Here is a 19551-nt window from a genome sequence, read left to right as displayed (position 1 = left end):
ATTGAAGGCACCAAAAGTGGGTCCTAAACTTTTGAAAACTATTCAGCGCAATTAATTCAGCCAAAAGCCTCATTTTTACACCTCCAGCACCCCCTCCTTCCCCCGTTTGGTTCTCATAGCAGCCGACCAGATTCCCCAAAGGGAAACCACAGCAGGATTCGAACACAAGAGCAACACTCTCCTCTCCTGGTGTTTTCAGGAACTGGCATTCAGAAGCATGGCTGCCTCTGACTGTTGAGGCAGAGCCGAGCCATCCTGACTGGGGGCCATCGATAGCCCTCTCCTCCTCCATGAACTTGTCCTTAGATCCTTGTAGAGATATATTTTTGAGAGAGGCAGCTGGCCAAACTCTGGGGTGCAAGGGCAGAGTCGTGGCGTTCTTCCCCTTGGTCCTTCCTGCTTGCTTGTTTGCCCAGAGGCCAGTGCCCTCCCCGCCCCCTCTGAGGCCACTGGCCATTGCCCGGAATCTGCGGGGGTCCAGGACGTGGCCTCCAATAAGCGGGGATCGCCAGGTCCATCCCTCTTGACGGGGTCGGTGACTTCCCATCTTGGCTGGCAAACACCGTCCGCACAGCGAGAGGCTTTTCTGGCAGGCAGAGGAGGGAGGACGGCACCATGGCTCTGCCTGAGGGCCTGGACCCGCCAAGGGTAAGTGCCCAGGCAGGGCCCCCCTGAAAAGGACAGGAGGAAACCAAGCCCCACTTTTAGCAGAGGAAGGGGGGGGACAGGGCAAGAGGATCTGGGCTCTCAGTTGAGAGGCTTCTCTCATTGTTGGGCATGGGGAGAACAATGGGTCTCCTCTAAGGTCACCCTGGTGGTGGAGGGTTTTAAGCAGAGGTAGGGTGGCCAACTGTTTTTAAGCAGAGGGACGCGGTGGCGCTGTGGGTTAAACCACAGAGCCTAGGGCTTAGAATCATAGAATCATAGAGTTGGAAGAGACCACAAGGGCCATCCAGTCCAACCCCCTGCCAAGCAGGAAACACCATCAAAGCATTCTTGACATATGCCTGTCAAGCCTCTGCTTAAGGACCTCCAAAGAAGGAGACTCCACCACACTTCTTGGCAGCAAATTCCACTGCCGAACAGCTCTTACTGTCAGGAAGTTCTTCCTAATGTTTAGGTGGAATCTTCTTTCTTGTAGTTTGAATCCATTGCTCCGTGTCCGCTTCTCTGGAGCAGCTTGCTGATCAGAAGGTTGGCGGTATGAATCCCCGCGACAGGCTGAGCTCCCGTTGCTCACCGGCGGGAAGGTAAACGGCGTTTCCGTGCGCTGCTCTGGTTTTGCCAGAAGCGGCTTAGTCATGCTGGCCACATGACCCGGAAGCTGTAGGCCGGCTCCATCGGCCAGAAAAGCGAGATGAGCGCCGCAACCCCAGAGTTGTCCACGACTGGACCCTAATGGTCAGGGGTCCCTTGACCTTTTTAGGGTGGCCAACTGCTGGGGATTCTGAAGCTGTGATTCCTCCAGGGCAGGGCAACTGGGCTAGGTGACCCTTGGGGTCACTTCCTACCCTACAATTCTGTGATTTGGGTGCGACGGCTCAGATTTGAGCCCTGCCAGCAGGGAGTGAGAATCCGGTCTAATGCAGCAGATATGTGAAGCATGTCAGAGAATCCCGGGAACTGTAGTTTGCGAAGGTTGCTGGGGATTGCAGCTCTGTGAGGACTAAACTACTGTTCCCATGGGTGGGGGGTGTTTTAGGGGTGGAAGGAATGCACTTTGAATGTGCTTTAAAGGTAAGGCAGAGGCTGGAGCCCCACAGCCATTGCACAAGGACGGTCCAACATCATGTGTCCCAATTTGTTATGGCAGGGGGAGTGGGCAGAGGGAAGCCCCCCAGCCACTGGCTTACAGGAAAGGCGGGGGGGGGGGGGAGGGACCTGGTGCCATTGTCCATTGCTGCCATTTTTTTAAATAAAAGAAATGCCTTCCTCATTCTCTGCTTGGCATCAGAGGCCTTTCCTGACAATGAAATGTGGATTTTCCCCTTACAGCAAAAAACCCCCCACCAATAGTGTCTCTCACATATGTAGGAAGACACAGGCCTCTTCCCAGCAGCTAAGTTCCCCTCCTAGGGGCAGAAAAGGGGCACCTAGGTGAGGATATGGATATGTGATAGAACTCAGAGTCAGAGCTAAAGAAAGGAAACAAGTGCTGTTTGGATCCGTGCCTTCTAGACAGGGGGCAAGCCCTGACAAGCCCCCAGTCAGTGACACTGATTAGCAGTCAAGGCAAATTATTCATCATCATCATTTCATAAAATGTCTACACTTATTAACTGTAAAAAAGGGGGGGGGAACCATCCACACCCTCAAAGTGGTTTACAAAAAGATAAAAGTATAAAATCAAGAAAAGTTTGTAAGAATAGTTTTAAAACATATAAAAAGTTCTAAAATACTGTCAGAGCTTTAAATTCACACCAGCTTTTCAAGCATCTGGACAGGCTTGAAGAATGTTTTTAGACAAGAATGTTTTTAGAAAGGTGTTAAGAAGAGACCAGAGAAGGTGCCTGTGCGTTATCAAGAGGCAGGGAGTTCCAGAGGGTAGGGGCTGCTTTCTTTGGCAATCCCTCGTACCTGAGTAAGATGGTCTTCCATGAACATGGTTTTAACAGGGAGTCCGTAAGTGACTGGGGAGGCCCATTCTGGATCTACAGGTCCTTCTACGGGGGGGGGGGGCAGCATTTTCTGTTTTGCCTCCTGGGCCAGCCTGGCCTCAGTGCTCTCCTGCCTTCCGAAACATTCCCACACTTACTGGCCTTCCTCTCCCGCAGGGCAAATGGGTGGCCGTCGGCCATTGCCTGCTGCTTTGCCTCTCGGCCTTGGCACAGCCCGGTGGCCCCGCGGTTCCCTGCCCAGCTCTGTGCCAGTGCTTTGGGAACCTGACCATCTTCTGCTCGGATGAAGGTCTGGAGGACATCCCCGAGGGGCTCCCCGCCAGCGCCACCCAGCTCTTCTTTGTGGGAGCCCCCCTGGTCTCGGTTCAGAGCGGGGCTTTCGCCAACAGAACCGGCAGCCGCAGCCTCACCAAACTCGCCTTCCTGGGCAGCCCCCTCCAGTCTCTGGGACGCGCGGCCTTTGAGGGGCTGCCGGACCTCCGGGAGCTGGAGATCTCGTCCAGCCAGCTGACAGCTCTGAGCGGGGAGGCCTTCCTGGGCTTGATGAACCTCAGCACCTTCTCCGTCAAGTTCAGCCCCATCCAAAGCCTGGAGACAGAGCTGTTCAGCAACACGCCACGCCTAGAAGCCCTCCACCTCCAGGGGAACGAGGTCGAGTCTCTGCCCCAGGACATCTTCCGCCCGCTATCATCCCTGAAGACCCTCACCTTGTCCCAAAACCACCTCGCGGAGCTGCTGGGGGACATCTTCAGTCCACTTTCGGCCCTGCGGGTGCTGAAGCTAAGCGACAACCGCCTGGCTGGCCTCTCTGCTGGCCTCTTCGGCCCCCTGAGAGAGCTCCGGGAACTCTTCTTGGATGGGAACGCCCTGGCAGAGCTGCCCCCGGGCACCTTTGCCCCACTGACCGCCCTGACACGCCTCCACCTCCAGCACAATGCCCTGGAGCACCTGCCAGCTACCGTCTTCTCTGCCCAGAGCAACCTCACCTTCCTCTACCTGGACGGCAACCGCTTGGCCGAGCTGCCCGATGGGCTCTTCCAGGGCACCCCTCACCTCACCGAGCTCTCCCTGGCGGGCAACCATCTCCAGAGCATCCCGGAGGGGCTGTTTGGCAACCTGGGCAGCCTGGCGTTCCTGGTGCTGTCGTGCAACCGCCTCGCCCACCTGCCCGCCGGGGTCTTCCAGGGTTTGAGCGCCCTCGCCAGGCTGCAGCTGAGCCACAACAACCTCACCGCCCTGCCGAGGGACGTCTTTGCCAACCTCACCAACCTGGAGGCTTTGGACCTCTCCCACAACCAGCTGGCCACCCTGTCGGAGGGAGTCTTTGAGGGTAACGTCATCCTGGGCAACGTGGCCCTGAAGGGCAACCCCTGGACATGCGACTGCCACCTGGCCCCCCTAAAAGACTGGCTCCAGGACACGGACCCCCTGATCAATGCGCAGGCCTTGTGCAAGAGCCCGGCTCCCCTGAAGGGGCTGAGCCTGCCAGCCGTGCAGAAAGAGCAGCTGGTCTGTCGGCGGGGCCTCGCACCTTCCCGGTGCCGGGCGGAGCCGGGGATGGAGGACACCTCCGGGGAGCCCAGCGCCCTCCCTCCGTGTACCTACCAGGATCCGGCAGGTGCCATCCACCTGGCGTGCGACCGCGATGCTTGCCACCAGCTCAGCCTGAGTCTCCCGCAAGGAGAGAGCCTGCAGGAGGCAGGGCAGCGTTTCAGCAAGGACTGGATCCTGGACTCGGGCTGCGGCACCGTGAGAGTCCGGGTAGCCGTGAGCATTGAGCCCTTGCCAGGAGGGGAGGCGGTGGCAGCGCCCTCGGAAGCCCCCTGAGGCTGGCATGCCTTGCCCTGCCAGTGTGGCCTGGAGAGCAGGGGGAGGGGCCCTGTGGAGAGAGGGGGCTCCAGCCCCATCTGAGCCGTGCTGCATCCTCATGGGAGCGAGGGAGGCCTACACTGCAGGGCTGTTGTCAGAACATGCTTGGCATCATCACAGAAGCGGCTTTGTCATGCTGCCCACATGACCCGGAAGCTGTACGCCAGCTCCCTCGGCCAATAATGCGAGATGAGCGCCGCAACCCCAGAGTCGGTCACGACTGGACCTAATGGTCAGGGGTCCCTTTACCTTTACCTTTATATGAATATGTAATGTAATGACGCCACCTGGAAAGGTATATAGACCCAGAGCACGGGTGCTCGGGGCTCGGCTTTTGGAAGGATCCTCTCAGCCTGTTGTTGGCAACAATAAAACTTACTTCCTATTTCTCCACAACCGCATCTGTTATCCTTGAGAAACCACTGAACTAAGGTTCCCAGGTTCCACGCTACATTATCTGAGGGAGGCATCCAGTGCCAGGGAGGTGGAGATCCGCCTGCGCAGATGTTGGGCAGGTCTGCCTGGTGAGATAAAGGGTCCCAAAACTGTCCCAAAACTGAGCATCAGCCAAATTCTGGGCTCGACTCTTACCTGGGAAGGGTCTCCCTGGGATTGTAGAATGGTGGAGTTGGAGGGAACCGACCCCCCCCCCCCAACACAGGGGTCCTGAAAGGGTGGGGCAGGACACACCGGAGAGGCAGGAAAAGGTGGCAAGTGGGCAGGAAGATTTAAGGGCAACCCAAGAAACATTTAAGCATCTCAGTATAGGAGAGCCTTTTCTAAAGGCTCACAGACCAACTGTTGAATTACCTAGATTCAGGTAGGTAGCCGTGTTGGTCTGACGCAGTTGAAATATAGAAAAATATTTTTAAAATAGTCCAGTAGCACCTTAGAGACCAACTAAGTTTGTTCTGGGTATAAGCTTTCGTGTGCATGCACACTTCTTCAGATACACTGAAACAGAAGTCACCTGACCCTTATATATAGTGGGAGGGTGGGGTTTGGGTAGCGTGGAGGGTAGGAGGAGATGGGTGATTGATTCAATGGGTATGGTAAACCTGTTGACACTGTTAACGACTGCAATTAGTCCTCTGCATACTATCCCTTGCTTTTTCCTGTACGACTAATTGCAGTCGTTAACAGTCCACAGGTTTACCATAACCTTTGAGTCAATCCACCCCACCCTCCCACTATCTATATATATAAAAATGAAAAAATCGTGAAATCCCGTTTGCCACTTTTCTCCGTAACCGCTTGACCGATCGTCCTGAAATTTTGACACAACGATCCAAGCCACTCCCCGTGCGTTGTTGGGGACAAAAATCCCTCAAATCACACACCTGCGCAGGTATAGACCTGGTTTTCCACCAACTCAAACAGCGCCCTCAAGTGGAATTCCTCCCACAGTACACCCCCTCCCTTCCTGTGAAATCTAAGCCACACCCACAAACCAAATGACATCATCATCAACCAAGCAACTGAAACCACACAGGCGGCCATTATAAGACCATTATTGTTTTATGTAGGCCCCTGACAGGCCCGGGGAGGGGGAAAACCCACAGCAACGCACTTGGGGGCACGGCAAGGGGTTTTTACTTTACCATTTAGCACCACTACCCCCCCCAAAAAAACCCCACCAAAAAAACAACATTGCCAAGTGGAGGTCGGGGACTGCCCTGGGGTGGTGGTGGCACAGAACGCAGCACGGCCTTTGATTTATGTAGGTCCCTGCATGGCAAGGGGTTTTTACTTTACCATTTAGCAACACTACTGTCACAGTGGCCGGAGCGGGCTACTTCAGAGTAACGACTCTACACAGCTCTGCATTTTATTCTTTTATTGGTGCTGCGTATTTACAGTGCTGAAGTCATTGCTATATACACGGAGCTATGTGTTCAGTCGGGTTCAGAACCTCCGAATGGCTTTTGGCGCGTCTTTCTCCAACACAAAAGCCTCGGTAGACCCATCCTCTTTCCCCTCCTCTTTCTGCGTAATTCCGGAGTTGGGGGGATGGGTCTCCCCCCCTTATTTGCCCCTTCCTGTCCCACCTGGGACCCTGGCTCCTCTACCTTGCCTGAGCCTCGGACACGACTTCCTGCTTCCCCACTGGAATCGGAACTCTCTCTGCTTTCCCCTGTGCTCGGGGATGGGCTTGAACTCAGGAGGGGAGGGACTTCGCGATATCCCCTGTCCCTCACATCCACCCCCCTTCCAAGCTCCCCTTCTCCCCTCCCCAGGTCCCCCCCGGGTGTCGGTGACGACTGGAAGCCTAAGAACTCAGTACTTTCCGAGCCCGTTGGTGTGAACACCTCCCCCCAGTCTTGCGAGCCCCCCCCTTCCGCCTGGGAGGACTGGAATCCCAAAAAGTCCGTGGCGTCAGAGCTGGTGGGGGTAAAAATGTGCTGCCAGTCTGCTTCTTCCTCTGACTGAGTGGATCTCGGCGACGCCCATACTTCTTCCTCTGGTTCCTCAAACTCCGCTTCCCATCCCCATGGTGAACTGCTCTCCAGTACTTCCTCCCTCTCCCCCTCCCCCTCCCTCTCCATGTGCCAGGGCTTGGGTCTGTGGGGATGGGGGCACAACCGTTCCCGCCTTTCCTTGCCACTCTCTGCGATGTGGGCAGTCTCTGACGAGATGCTGGGGGGAGTTGCAGAGAAAGCAATTCCCGCCCCTTCCCTCCTTGCGTCTTGTCGCCGCTGGGGTTTGAAAAGCCCGCGTGCGCGCACTATCAATTTGCATGGGTTCCTGGTCCTGGCTGGTCCCAGGCGTGGCTTGGAAGGGTTGTTGGGGGAGTGGCTTCTCCTGCGACCGTGGGAACCAAGCCCGCTTTGCGCGCGTTGCTTGCTTGTCGTTCCACCGGGATTCCTGTCTCACCCCCACCGCCAGAGCCGCTTTGCTCAGCTGATCCATATTACTGGGCTTTGGACCTCTCGAGAGCTCATCTTTCACATCCTCATTCAACCCCAGGTAGAACGCCGCTTCCATCGGAGGCGAGTGCAGTTCCCACCCCAGTCGGTGCACTAGCATGGTGAATCTCGCCCAATATTCGCGAACTGTCATTGTTCTTTGCCTTAAATTATGCAGTTCCTCCTTGGTCTGGTCCATATGACTATCGGACGCATACATAGTTTTTAAAGCCTCTAGAAATAGTTTGACATTCTTCATGCAAGGATTTTTTGTCGCGATTAACGGTCTTAGCCACTCCCTGGCTGCCCCTGTAAGGTGTTCCACAATAAACGCTACCCTGTGCTCATCATCAGGGAACTCATCATGGTGCAGCTCAAGAGCATACACGATCTCAGTCTCAAAGCCATGATATTCCCTCGGGTCTCCATTGAACTTGCTTACTAGGGTCCCCGCTCTCCTTCCTGGCAGCACTTGGAGTTGGGGGGCCCCTCCCGCCTTGTTTTTCTCGGCATCCAGCTTGTTTTGGAGCTCTACCGCCACCGCCCTTAATTGCAGCTCTTTGTCCTGAAGCGCTCTCACCTGTTCCGCAAGTTGTAGCCGGTCCTCCTGGACCTTCTTGGTTTCTTCTTTAGCTGCCTTTAATTCCCCCTGTGCCTGCAGCGCCAGTTGCTGCAGGTCCTGTTGGGCTTTCTCCGCGATCTGCCGCCATTTCTCCGCCTCTGACGCACTCATCCCGGCAACTCCAAAGTAGCCCAAAAAAAGATTCGGAGGTTGCTGTCACAGTGGCCGGAGCGGGCTACTTCAGAGTAACGACTCTACACAGCTCTGCATTTTATTCTTTTATTGGTGCTGCGTATTTACAGTGCTGAAGTCATTGCTATATACACGGAGCTATGTGTTCAGTCGGGTTCAGAACCTCCGAATGGCTTTTGGCGCGTCTTTCTCCAACACAAAAGCCTCGGTAGACCCATCCTCTTTCCTCTCCTCTTTCTGCGCAATTCCGGAGTTGGGGGGATGGGTCTCCCCCCCTTATTTGCCCCTTCCTGTCCCACCTGGGACCCTGGCTCCTCTACCTTGCCTGAGCCTCGGACACGACTTCCTGCTCCCCCACTGGAATCGGAACTCTCTCTGCTTTCCCCTGTGCTCGGGGATGGGCTTGAACTCAGGAGGGGAGGGACTTCGCGATATCCCCTGTCCCTCACAACTACCCCCCCCCCAAAAAGCCACAAGACAAAAATAAATACCATACTTCAAAACATCATGAGATACACCGGTCCATAGCTGCCAAGTTACCCCCTTTTTAAAGGGATTTTCCCTTATGCTGAATAGGCTTCCTCGCGAGAAAAGGGAAAACTTGGCAGCTATGCACCGGTCATGGAGGGGGGGGGCACAAACTGAATAGATATGGATCGGGACACGTGGGGGCAGTCACAGGGATTAGCCACAACAATGCACCACACCCACAAACCCCGCCTCTGCCACGAGATCCTGTAAAACAGGAGGCCTTGGCTCCATTTTACATACTAGGTCTCAGCTCTACAGCCCTTTAAATACTATCCCAAATGGAGCCCTGGGTGGGAGGTGGGGGGAGGAGGAGCCCAAATAGGTCATGGGCTGACATAGGGTGGGGGGGTAGATAACCCACAGCAACGCACATGGGGGCACGGCAAGGGGTTTTTACTTTACAATTTAGCACCACTACTATTATTCCTTAAAAACCCCCACATTGGCTTATTTTCAGGGGATGTCTTATTTTTTATTACGCGTCCAGCCTTCCCTCTTCCTTGGGGCCCTCCAGAACTGCGCCTATAACTATGTCTTATTTTTGGGGTATGGCTTATATTGCACAAATGCTTAGAAATCCTGCTATGGCTTATTTTATGGGTATGTCTTATTTTAGGAGAAACAACGGATTGTAAGCCTCTGTGTCTTCTTTAAAAAAACACAACCAACAACCATTCACTTTCTCTCCCCAGTTTAAGTCCTCAGATATTTGCAGTGCACCCCCCACCCCATTTACAATTCCCTACCTTCCCCTTGCCACTTCCTGGGTTTTTTTATGGAACTGAACAACTCGGGTGCTTCAGAATGTGCCTTCTGTTGCCAGGCCCTTACAGGGCCCGGTCCAGGTAGATAATGTGGCCCTGTTTTTAAACCTTTTGTTACTTTTTTCATTTTACTGATTGTGAATATGCTGACCAAGGCCCCCTTTAGATTCGGAGGCCCACACCAAGTGGCCCATATGACCCCCCCTCCTTCTGTCTGGGCCTGTCTGTTGCTACGGTGCTATGGGGCTTCACTATTTTACCCCCCCCCCCCTTTGGGATTTTAAAAGTAGTTCTCTGCGTCCCAGGGCACATCATCACCCCTGATCCTTAATCTAAATATATAGAAATGTTCACGATGCGTGCGCAGGGGCCAATGTATGGAGATACAGGGGGGAGGGGACAACAGAGGGCTCAGACAAAAGTAAATACTGGGAAATAGAACCCAGAACAAAACAGTTATTTCTCCAAGTGTGGGGGCCAAGGTATGGAGATACATGGGGGAGGGGCCAACATTCCCCAGGGACAAAAAAGGGAAGGGTATCCTACCGAAACACAGGGATGAGCCGGGGTGGAGGGAGGAGGGGCAGGATACGTCATGGATTGGGACAGGGTGTGGGGGGGATCCCAGGAAAGAACCACAGCAACGTGTGGCCGGGTCAGATAGTACAGTATATAAGGGTCTGGTCTTACGTGGTTGTCTTGATAGATGTTATAGTTATTTGTTGTTAACCAAATCCCCAGATATTTTATTTGATTTTTTTCTGTTTTCCACCCACACTCCAATTCAATGTCTTTTTTCACCTGCATCCTGGTTTTCCCTTTATGTAGTTTAAAGCCTGGCAATTTTGCAAATCTACCTGTCTCTTCTATCACCTCCGGTATGCTCACGCTTCGTTGTTCTAAGGTTGATATAATGTCATCCATGAACGCTTTTAATTTGTAAATTTGCTGGTCCACTGTTATTCCATGAATTTTATTATTCCTAGGTATTCCACCAGTGATGATGATGATGATAATAATAATTTATTATTTGTACCCCGCCCATCTGGCTGAGTCTCCCCAGCCACTCTGGGCAGCTCCCAATCAAATATTAAAACAATACAGCATTAAATGTTCTTCAGTGTATCTGAAGAAGTGTGCATGCACATGAAAGCTCAGACCTATGACAAACTTAGTTGGTCTCTAAGGTGCTACTGGAAGGATTTTTTTATTTTGTTTTTGACTGCGTCAGACCAACACCTGTAACTAGCATTAAATATTTAAAACTTCCCTAAACAGGGCTGCCTTCAGATGTCTTTTAAAAATAGGATAGCTGCTCATTTCCTTGACATTTGTTGGAAGGGCATTCCACAGGGCGGGTGCTGCTACCAAGAATGCCCTCTGTCTGGTTCCCTGTACCCTCACTTCTCGCAATGAGGGAATCGCCAGAAGGCCCTCAGCGCTGGATCTCAGTGTCTGGGCTGAACAATGGGGGTGGAGACGCTCCTTCAGGTATACAGGACCGAGGCCATTTAGGGCTTTATAGGTCAGCACCAACACTTTGACTTGTGCTCGGAAACGTACTGGGAGCCAATGTAGATCTCTCAGGACTGGTGTTATGTGGTCCCGGTGGCCACTCCCAGTCACCAGTCTAGTTGCCGCATTCTGGATTATTTGCAGTTTCCAGGTCACCTTCAAAGGTAGCCCCACGTTGAGCGCATGGCAGTAATCCAAGAGGGAGATAACTAGAGCATGCACCACTCTGGCTAGGCAGTCTGCAGGCAGGTAGGGTCAGCCTGCGTACCAGATGGAGCTGATAGACAGCTGCCCTGGACACAGAATTAACCTGCGCCTCCATGCACAGCTGTGAGTCCAAAATGACTCCCAGGTGAGTCCCCGCCACCCACCCGTCCCCTGTCCCCCAAAAACAGTACTTCTGCCTCATCAGGATTCAACCTCAATCCATTAGCTGCCATCCATCCTCCAGCCGCCTCCAGGCATTCACACAGGACCTTCACCGCCTCACTGGTTCTGATTTAAAAGACAGGTAGAGCTGGGTGTCATCCGCATACTGATGAACACCCAGCCCAAACCCCCTGATCTCTCCCAGCGGCTGCATATAGATATTAAAAAGCATGGGGGAGAGGACAGAACCCTGAGGCACCCCACAACTGAGAGCCCAGGGGTCTGAACATTCATTCCCCCCCCCACTTTCTGCGGACAAACGCCGGCTCCCTCGGCCTATAGAGCGAGATGAGCACCGCAACCCCAGAGTCGGACACGACTGGACCTGATGGTCAGGGGCCCCTTTACCTTTACCTTTATATATTACATTATTAATAAAGCAAAGCAAAAATCCCCTTTTGGCCAGCTAGGCGTAAATTCCCTATTATTAGACATCCTTGGTGGAAAACACCCAACTTGCAAAACATCTTGTGACCATGGCCATCCCTTATCTATGCAGTATATTCTCCTTTGCAAACTGCAAACACAGCTAGATGGACATACAGCCTGAATTCAACTTTTTGAGGCACAGTGAAAGATACAGCTTGCAGCACTATGACTTCTTAAACAGGGCATAGTTAATAGGCATAGAATCACCTCCTGACATAAGGCACTAGAATGTAAGATACAGGTAGAATAATATGCTTTCTCCAGCGTGAGACAGCACCCCAGCAACTCCAGCACCCCTTTGTCCTCATAGAAGAGAATTGTTTTTTCTTCCAGGTTTTTTCTTATAACCAGTGTGGTGTAGTGGTTAAGAGCGGTAGACTCGTAATCTGGGGAACCGGGTTCGTGTCTCCGCTCCTCCACATGCAGCTGCTGGGTGACCTTGGGCTAGTCACACTTCTCTGAAGTCTCTCAGCCTCACTCACCTCACAGAGTGTTTGTTGTGGGGAAGGAAGGGAAAGGAGAATGTTAGCCGCTTTGAGACTCCTTCGGGTAGTGATAAAGCGGGATATCAAATCCAAAAACTCTCCTAACAAAGGTAAAGGTAAAAAGTAAAGGACCCCTGGGCGGTTGTTGTTGTTGTTTAGTCGTTTAGTCATGTCCGACTCTTCGTGACCCCATGGACCAGAGCACGCCAGGCACTCCTGTCTTGCACTGCCTCCCGCAGTTTGGTCAAACTCATGTTCGTAGCTTCGAGAACACTGTCCAACCATCTTGTCCTCTGTTGTCCCCTTCTCCTTGTGCCCTCAATCTTTCCCAACATCAAGGTCTTTTCCAAGGATTCTTCTCTTCTCATGAGGTGGCCAAAGTATTGGAGCCTCAGCTTCACGATCTGTCCTTCCAGTGAGCACTCAGGGCTGATTTCCTTAAAAATGGATAGGTTTGATCTTCTTGCAGTCCATGGGACTCTCAAGAGTCTCCTCTAGCACCACTTATGGTACTTGAACATTAGGAATAACCTTTTGATGGTGAGAACTGTTCAACAGCAGAATCGAGTCCCTTGGGAGGTGGTGGACTCTCATCCCTTGGAAGTTTTTAAGCAGAGGTTGGATGGTCATCTGCCAAAGATTCTTCAGCTGGGACTCTTCGTGACCCCATGGACCAGAGCACGCCAGGCACTCCTGTCTTGCACTGCCTCCCGCAGTTTGGTCAAACTCATGTTCGTAGCTTCGAGAACACCGTCCAACCATCTCATCCTCTGTCGTCCCCTTCTCCTTGTGCCCTCCATCTTTCCCAACATCAGGATCTTTTCCAAGGATTCTTCTCTTCTCATGAGGTGGTCAAAGTATTGGAGCCTCAGCTTCACGAGAATACTTCTGCTTTTTTGTAACGGTTCAGTGACCTTTTCCCCATTTCCCTATTAGGCATGTGATATAGCATTGGCAAGTAAAACCCTAAAAAATTCTCCTTTTGGCCAGCTAAGCGAAACCACCCTCGGTCCCAAACATCCTGTGTGCCAGGCACCTAACTTAGATATCCTGTTCTTTGCAAAACATACTGTGAGTCTGAGACATTCTGACATCTTCCCTGCAATCTGTGATCGGTGGAATCGGCACTATTCCAGGTGCCCCATAATCCCTGTCCGGCATTTGCAAGATCTTGATCTATTGGTGTGGCAGCACCTGCCCTGTGGAACTCCCTGCCTCTTGAGATCAAGCAGGTGCCTTTGCTGCACCCTTTGGAGCACCTGCTAAAAGCATCCTTGTTGAGGCAAGCCTGTCTGAATGTTAAGAAATGCTGTGTGAATGTTAATCCATTTTAACTTCTTGTATGTCTGCCTGATTTTCCTGTTTTATCTTTTCGTAATTGCTTTGAAGTTGTTGCTTTTTTAAGAAAACAAAAACAGTCAATGCAGAGAAAGCTTTTGATAGAGTCTCTTGGAACTTTATGAAAGGCATCCTACAACAAATGGAGTTTGGGGTGCAATATCGTAATTGCATTTAAGCAATTTACACCAGAAAAAAGCCAAAATCATAATAAACGGATCTATAATGCAGGAATGCGAAATTAATAAAGGAGCGAGACAAGCATGTCCCCTCTCACCGCTAATATTTATATTGGCATTGGAAATCCTGTGTAAAAAAAATCAGAGAGGAAGAGAACATTAAGGGCATACAGCTGGGGAGAAATAAATATAAAATGAGGTCATTTGCGGATGACCTTATTATAACAACGGAACAACCAAAAGAGAGTTTGATTAAAGTAATGGAAATTATGCAAGAATATGGGAAGGTCTCTGGATTTAAGTTGAACATAAACAAAACTAAATTATTAGCTAAAAAAGTTAACAGCAGCAGAACAGGAGGAAATTGAGAAAACAGCAAAGTTAAAAATATATTCTAAAACCAGGTATTTAGGAATCTGGCTTACTCCAAAGAACACCAATCTTTTTGAAGACAATTATATGAAAACATGGGGAGAAATTAAAAGAGACATGGAAACATGGAACAGATTACACCTATCATTTTTAGGCCAAATATCAGCGGTTAAATTAAATGTCTTACCTAAGATACTTTTTCAGTTCCAGATTATACCAATTATAAGGAAGTTAGAATGTATAGATAATTGGCAGAAAGAAATCTCTAAATTTATATGGTCAGGGAGAAGACCAAGTATTAAGTATAAGGTGTTAATTGACACCAAGGATAGAGGAGGTTTTGGTCTCCCCAACCTTAAACTATATTACAAGGCTGCATGCCCTTCATGGTTGAGGGAATGGCTCCTTTTAAATACTACTACTACTACTACTACTACTACTACTACTAATAACAACAGGAGTATGGATTTGAGTATGGATGGCTTTATCACTACCTGAAGGAGTCTCAAAGCGGCTAACAATCTCCTGTCCCTTCCTCTCCCACAACAAACACTCTGTGAGGTGAGTGGGGCTGAGAGACTTCAGAGAAGTGGGACTAGCCCAAGGTCACCCAGCAGCTGCATGTGGAGGAGCAGGGAAGCGAACCCGGTTCCCCAGATTACGAGTCTACCGCTCTTAACCATTACACACCACACTGGCTCTCAACACCGACCTGCTTGATTTAGAGGGGCATGACACCCGATTTGGGTGGCATGCGTACCTAAATTATGGGAAAAACAAGGCCCATAAAGGGTTTTCTAATCATATAATACAAAACACCTTGTTTAAAGTATGGGGGAGAGAACAAAAGAGGCCGAGATGGATTTTGCCCCAAGAAGCAATTGCAGTGAAAAAAGAATAAGAATACGAAAGGGAGCTGGATAGCTTATAATAACTTATTGACAGAAGTTGATGGTCAAATAAGAATTACTGTAAAAAATATGAAGAAGTGAGGACCCTTTTTACAAGCTGGTTGGAATACTACCAAACACATGATTTCTTTAAAGAAGATAAGAAAATAGGATTTGAGAAAGAACCATCAAAATTAGAAATTGAATTAATAAATAACAAAACAAAAATAATATCAAGAATATTATTCTTTTTGCTACGGACATACACCTACAGAGTGTCTCCCAAGCTCAGCTCACCTTCTGCTCCCTCTTCAGTTGCTGCACTCCAAGCACTGACTAGCTCCGCCCACAGCTAATCACCTGGCTCCCCTGACTCACCAGAAGGTCACTGCAAGGTCACCAGCCAGAAACAAACACACACACAAGCCTGGACAGTCACCCAAATCCAAGAGGCAGAAGCCCTAGAAAAGCAGCACAAGCACACAAACTAGTACCGTAAGAAAACAAATAAGCACACAAACTTTCTCACACACAGCCCCCAAAAGACAAAGCCACAAAACCTACAGAGTGTCTCCCAAGCTCAGCTCACCTTCTTCTCCCTCTTCAGTTGCTGCACTCCAAGCACTGACTAGCTCTGCCCACAGCTAATCACCTGGCTCACCAGAAGGTCACTGTAAGGTCACTGCAAGGTCACCAGCCAGAAACAACACACACACAAGCCTGGACAGTCACCCAAATCCAAGAGGCAGAAGCCCTTCTGCTCCCTCTTCAGTTGCTGCATTCCACTGTCATGGGAATTCGAACCGCCGACCTTCTGATCTGCAAGCCCTAGGCTCTGTGGTTTAACCCACAGCACCACCTGCGCTGTACATGGGTAGAGAGGTCTAAAAATCCCGGGATACACCTTTTCACCAATTTGTGAACTATATTGGCCTTCTTTTCAGCTCACCCACCCCACTACCAAGGTCACATCCAGTGAGCTTTATGGCCAGGTGGGGCATTTGAAGCCTGGTCTACTCAGCTCGACCCACTAGACCTTCTCCCTCAGGGCATCTGGTGGCCCCTCTGAGAAGAGGACTCTGAACGTGATGGGCCATTGACCTCACCCAGCAGGACTCTTCTTACCTTTCTGATGGCCCTTTTGCCTGGAATGAGCTCTGTGAGGGAAAACAGCAGATTGGGAAGGAGCTGGGGGTGGGCAGGATGGACCAGACCCTGGGAATCTGGATGCTCCAGCTGCAGAGAGGCTTGCCAGATGTGCGCTCTCTTGGTGAAAAGGCTAATGGACACCTCTTGCTTTCTTCCAGGATGGTGCCCACAGTGGCCTTTGGCCTCCTCTGCCTGGCCTTTGGAATTGGCCAGAGGCCACCCGCCTGCAAAGGGGACTACGACTGCCCCACGGCCAACCAGGAAGTCTACACCAAAGTAAGGGACGTAACGGAGATCCCAAAGACCGCCAGCGCCATCATCACGGAAATGATCTTTGTGGAAACCAGCCTAACACAGATCAAGGACGGAGCCTTCCGGAACATGCCCGGCCTGCAGAAAGTCCTCTTCATCGGCAACAAGATCAAAACCCTAGAGGTGGGGGCCTTTGATAACTTGGAGAAACTGGATGAGCTGGAAATCACGGGGGCCGAGCTGGACGACCTCCCTGTGGGCATCTTCCGGTCTCTTCCTCGCTTGCAGAAGCTGAATCTGCGGGACTCTCAGATCAAGGGCCTCCAGAAAGGACTCTTTGAGGATCTTGGGGACCTGGAGGAGATCTACCTGCATTTGAACAAGATCCCTTCTCTCCCTGAAGGCGTCTTCGATGGGCTCTCTAACCTGACCTTTTTGCACCTGGCCAAGAACAAGATCGCTGCCATCCCAGAGGACGTCTTCAAGGAACTTTCTCGGCTGAGGGTCCTTCGGCTGTACGAGAATGAGATTGGAGACCTCCCAGAGGGGAGCTTGGACAGCCAGCAGGACCTGACGGAGCTCAACCTCTACAAGAACAAGATCCGCACACTGCCTCCCAGGTTGCTGTGGAACAAGTCCAACCTGGAGAAGCTTTTCCTGGAGCACAACCTCTTGGAGACCCTCCCAGATGAGGCCTTCTTTGGACTGAGGAAGCTGAAGCAGCTGACCCTGGCTTCCAACCGGCTGAAAGGTCTCCCTGGTCGGCTGTTTGGGGAGATGCCTTTGCTCACCCAGCTGGACCTGAGCAAGAACGCTTTGCAGGCTCTTCCAGTGGGGATCTTTGCCAACCTCACGGGGCTCACAAAGCTCACCTTGTCCCAGAACCAGCTGGCAGGCCTCCCTCTCAGTGTTTTAACAGGCCTCCACAAGCTCTCTGAGCTCAACGTGGAGGCAAACAAGCTCTCGTCTCTGGAGGGTCTCCTGCCACCTTCCCTCCCGGGGCTGAAGACCCCGAGGCTCCGCCAGAACCAGCTGGAGACCCTCCCTCTGGGCCTGTTGGACAGCTTCACAAAGCTCACCTCCGTGTATCTCGGGGAGAATCCGTGGAGGTGCGACTGCCTCCTTCTCTACCTCCACCGATGGATGAGCAGCAATCCCAAAAAAGTGAAGGACGTCGCAAAGGTCACGTGCGGAAGCCCCAAGGATCTGCTGGGCCAAGCGGTCAGCTCCCTGGCAGAAAGTCAGCTGGTTTGCCCAACAACCGTGCCCATTTCAAGCACTGCTCTGCCCACAACCACTTTCCCTCCTCCTGTCACAACAAGGATGAGCACAACACTCCCCCCACCTCCTACCACTGTTGCTGCAAGCACCACCGTTTCCGAGCCTGCCACCACCACAAATGCAGCCACCACCCTCAGAACCACAGAGGCTCTGACCTCAACCCCCCAAATCACCACCCTTGAGAGTCTCACGGAAACCTCACGGATCATGACCACCATTGGGACATCCTCTGAAACCACCAGCACAGAGCTGGGGATGGAGGACACCTCCGGGGAGCCCAGTACCCTCCCTCCGTGTACCTACCAGGATCCGGCAGGTGCCATCCACCTGGCGTGCGACCATGACACTTGCCACCAGCATAGCCAGAGTCACCCACAAGGAGAGAGCCTGCAGGAGGCAGGGCAGCGTTTCAGCAAGGACTGGATCCTGGACTTGGGCTGTGGCACTGTGAGGGTCCGGGTAGCCATGAGCATTGAGCCCTTGCCAGGAGGGGAGGCGGTGGCAGCACCCTCAGATGCCCCCTGAGACCAGCATCCCCTGACCTGCCAGTGTGGCCTGGAGAGCAGGGGAGGGGCCCTGCGGAGAGAGGGGGCTCCAGACCCACCTGAGTCGTGCTGCATCCTCATGGGAGCGAGGGAGGCCTACACTGCAGGGCTGTTGTCATCATCACAGGTATCATCACAGACGCTTTCAGAAACAGAAAGACAAGCCGTTGTGAAGCAAACCAGGCTTTGTCTATATAGATTTATCTGCGGGTCACGCCAGGATCCCAAAGGAGACCCAGTTGGGGATTCCGAAAGCAGGCATCCATTCCTTCCCAGGGTGGGGTGGGGGGTGTCTTGTAGGATTTGCTGCCTGTTTAAATTGTAATTTTGCTGCCTGAAGCAGCATTTATATATCCTGTCGCTTTCATTTCATATAATAAACCAAGCTTTCTTTATTCCTTTGGCGTGGGAACTTCTTGTGGGCATAGGGTAAGGGTAAACAGACATTCATAACTGGGCACAGATTAGAACGCTAGCCAAATATGTTTTTTTTAAAAAAATAAGAAAATCAACAAGGTCCAAAGTAAGAGGAGGAACAAGGAAGTGGAAGATGGAGAAATTCTATTGGGTGACAGAGAAAAGGCGGAAATACCACTCAACTCCTCCTTTGTCTCTGTCTTCTGTGGGAATGTTAAGGACGGTAGGAGAGGATCTGTTGTTTTGATATTATCCCTCCTCACTCACGCTAGAGAGTAAACAGCAGAGTAAACGTTCCCTTTGCCACTTATTCTGAACAATGCAGTCTGGATTGTTCCTGGTAAGTTTCCCCTTTGTTTCCTTCTTAATAATAATAACACAACACAGTCTTCTTGAAAAGTAAGAATAACATTCTAGTCTCATTCAGGGCAGGACCCAGGTGGCACTGTGGGTTAAACCACTGAGCCTAGGGCTTGCTGATCAGAAGGTCGGCGGTTCGAATCCCTGTGACGGGGTGAGCTCCCGTTGCTTGGTCCCAGCTCCTGCCAACCTAGCAGTTCGAAAGCATGTCAAAATGCAAGTAGATAAATAGGAACCGCTACAGCGGGAAGGTAAACGGTGTTTCCGTGTGCTGCTCTGGTTCGCCAGAAGTGGCTTTGTCATACTGGCCACATGACCTGGAAGCTATACGCCGGCTCCCTCGGCCAATAATGCGAGATGAGCGCGCAACCCCAGTCGGTCACGACTGGACCTAATCGTCAGGGGTCCCTTTACCTTTACCTCATTCAGGGCACAGCAATAATCTTGTGGTTACAGTGCAAAGAAGTG

The 19551-nt window shown here is 51.6% G+C and overlaps 2 protein-coding genes across 2 annotated transcripts; both read left to right on the top strand.

Moving 5' to 3' along the window:
• Window positions 1-516: 516 nt before the first annotated feature.
• Window positions 517-5345, top strand: CPN2 (carboxypeptidase N subunit 2). Its single transcript, XM_035133922.3, has 2 exons — window positions 517-648; window positions 2775-5345. The coding sequence occupies exons 1-2, from the start codon at window positions 616-618 to the stop codon at window positions 4443-4445; spliced, it is 1704 nt and encodes a 567-aa protein (XP_034989813.3). The 5' UTR covers window positions 517-615; the 3' UTR covers window positions 4446-5345.
• LOC132592129 (uncharacterized) lies at window positions 558-18701 on the top strand. Its single transcript, XM_088669364.1, has 2 exons — window positions 558-648; window positions 16387-18701. The coding sequence occupies exon 2, from the start codon at window positions 16388-16390 to the stop codon at window positions 18284-18286; it is 1899 nt and encodes a 632-aa protein (XP_088525490.1). The 5' UTR covers window positions 558-648; window position 16387; the 3' UTR covers window positions 18287-18701.
• Window positions 18702-19551: the final 850 nt, after the last annotated feature.

The sequence above is a fragment of the Zootoca vivipara genome, chromosome 5 (assembly GCF_965207765.1).
Source record: "Zootoca vivipara chromosome 5, rZooViv2.hap1.1, whole genome shotgun sequence".
NCBI classification, from domain to species: domain Eukaryota; kingdom Metazoa; phylum Chordata; class Lepidosauria; order Squamata; family Lacertidae; genus Zootoca; species Zootoca vivipara.
The sequence above is the reverse complement of the archived record's forward strand: the minus strand, read 5'-3'. Positions and strand labels throughout refer to the sequence as shown.

Excerpts from the sequence above, each read along its gene's own strand:
- CPN2 (XM_035133922.3), top strand. The coding sequence starts at position 616 with ATGGCTCTGCCTGAGGGCCTGGACCCGCCAAGG. Across the intron at positions 649-2,774 it reads AGGGCCTGGACCCGCCAAGG|GGCAAATGGGTGGCCGTCGG; the intron begins GTAAGTGCCCAG and ends CCTCTCCCGCAG.
- LOC132592129 (XM_088669364.1), top strand. The coding sequence starts at position 16,388 with ATGGTGCCCACAGTGGCCTTTGGCCTCCTCTGCCTGGCCTTTGGAATT.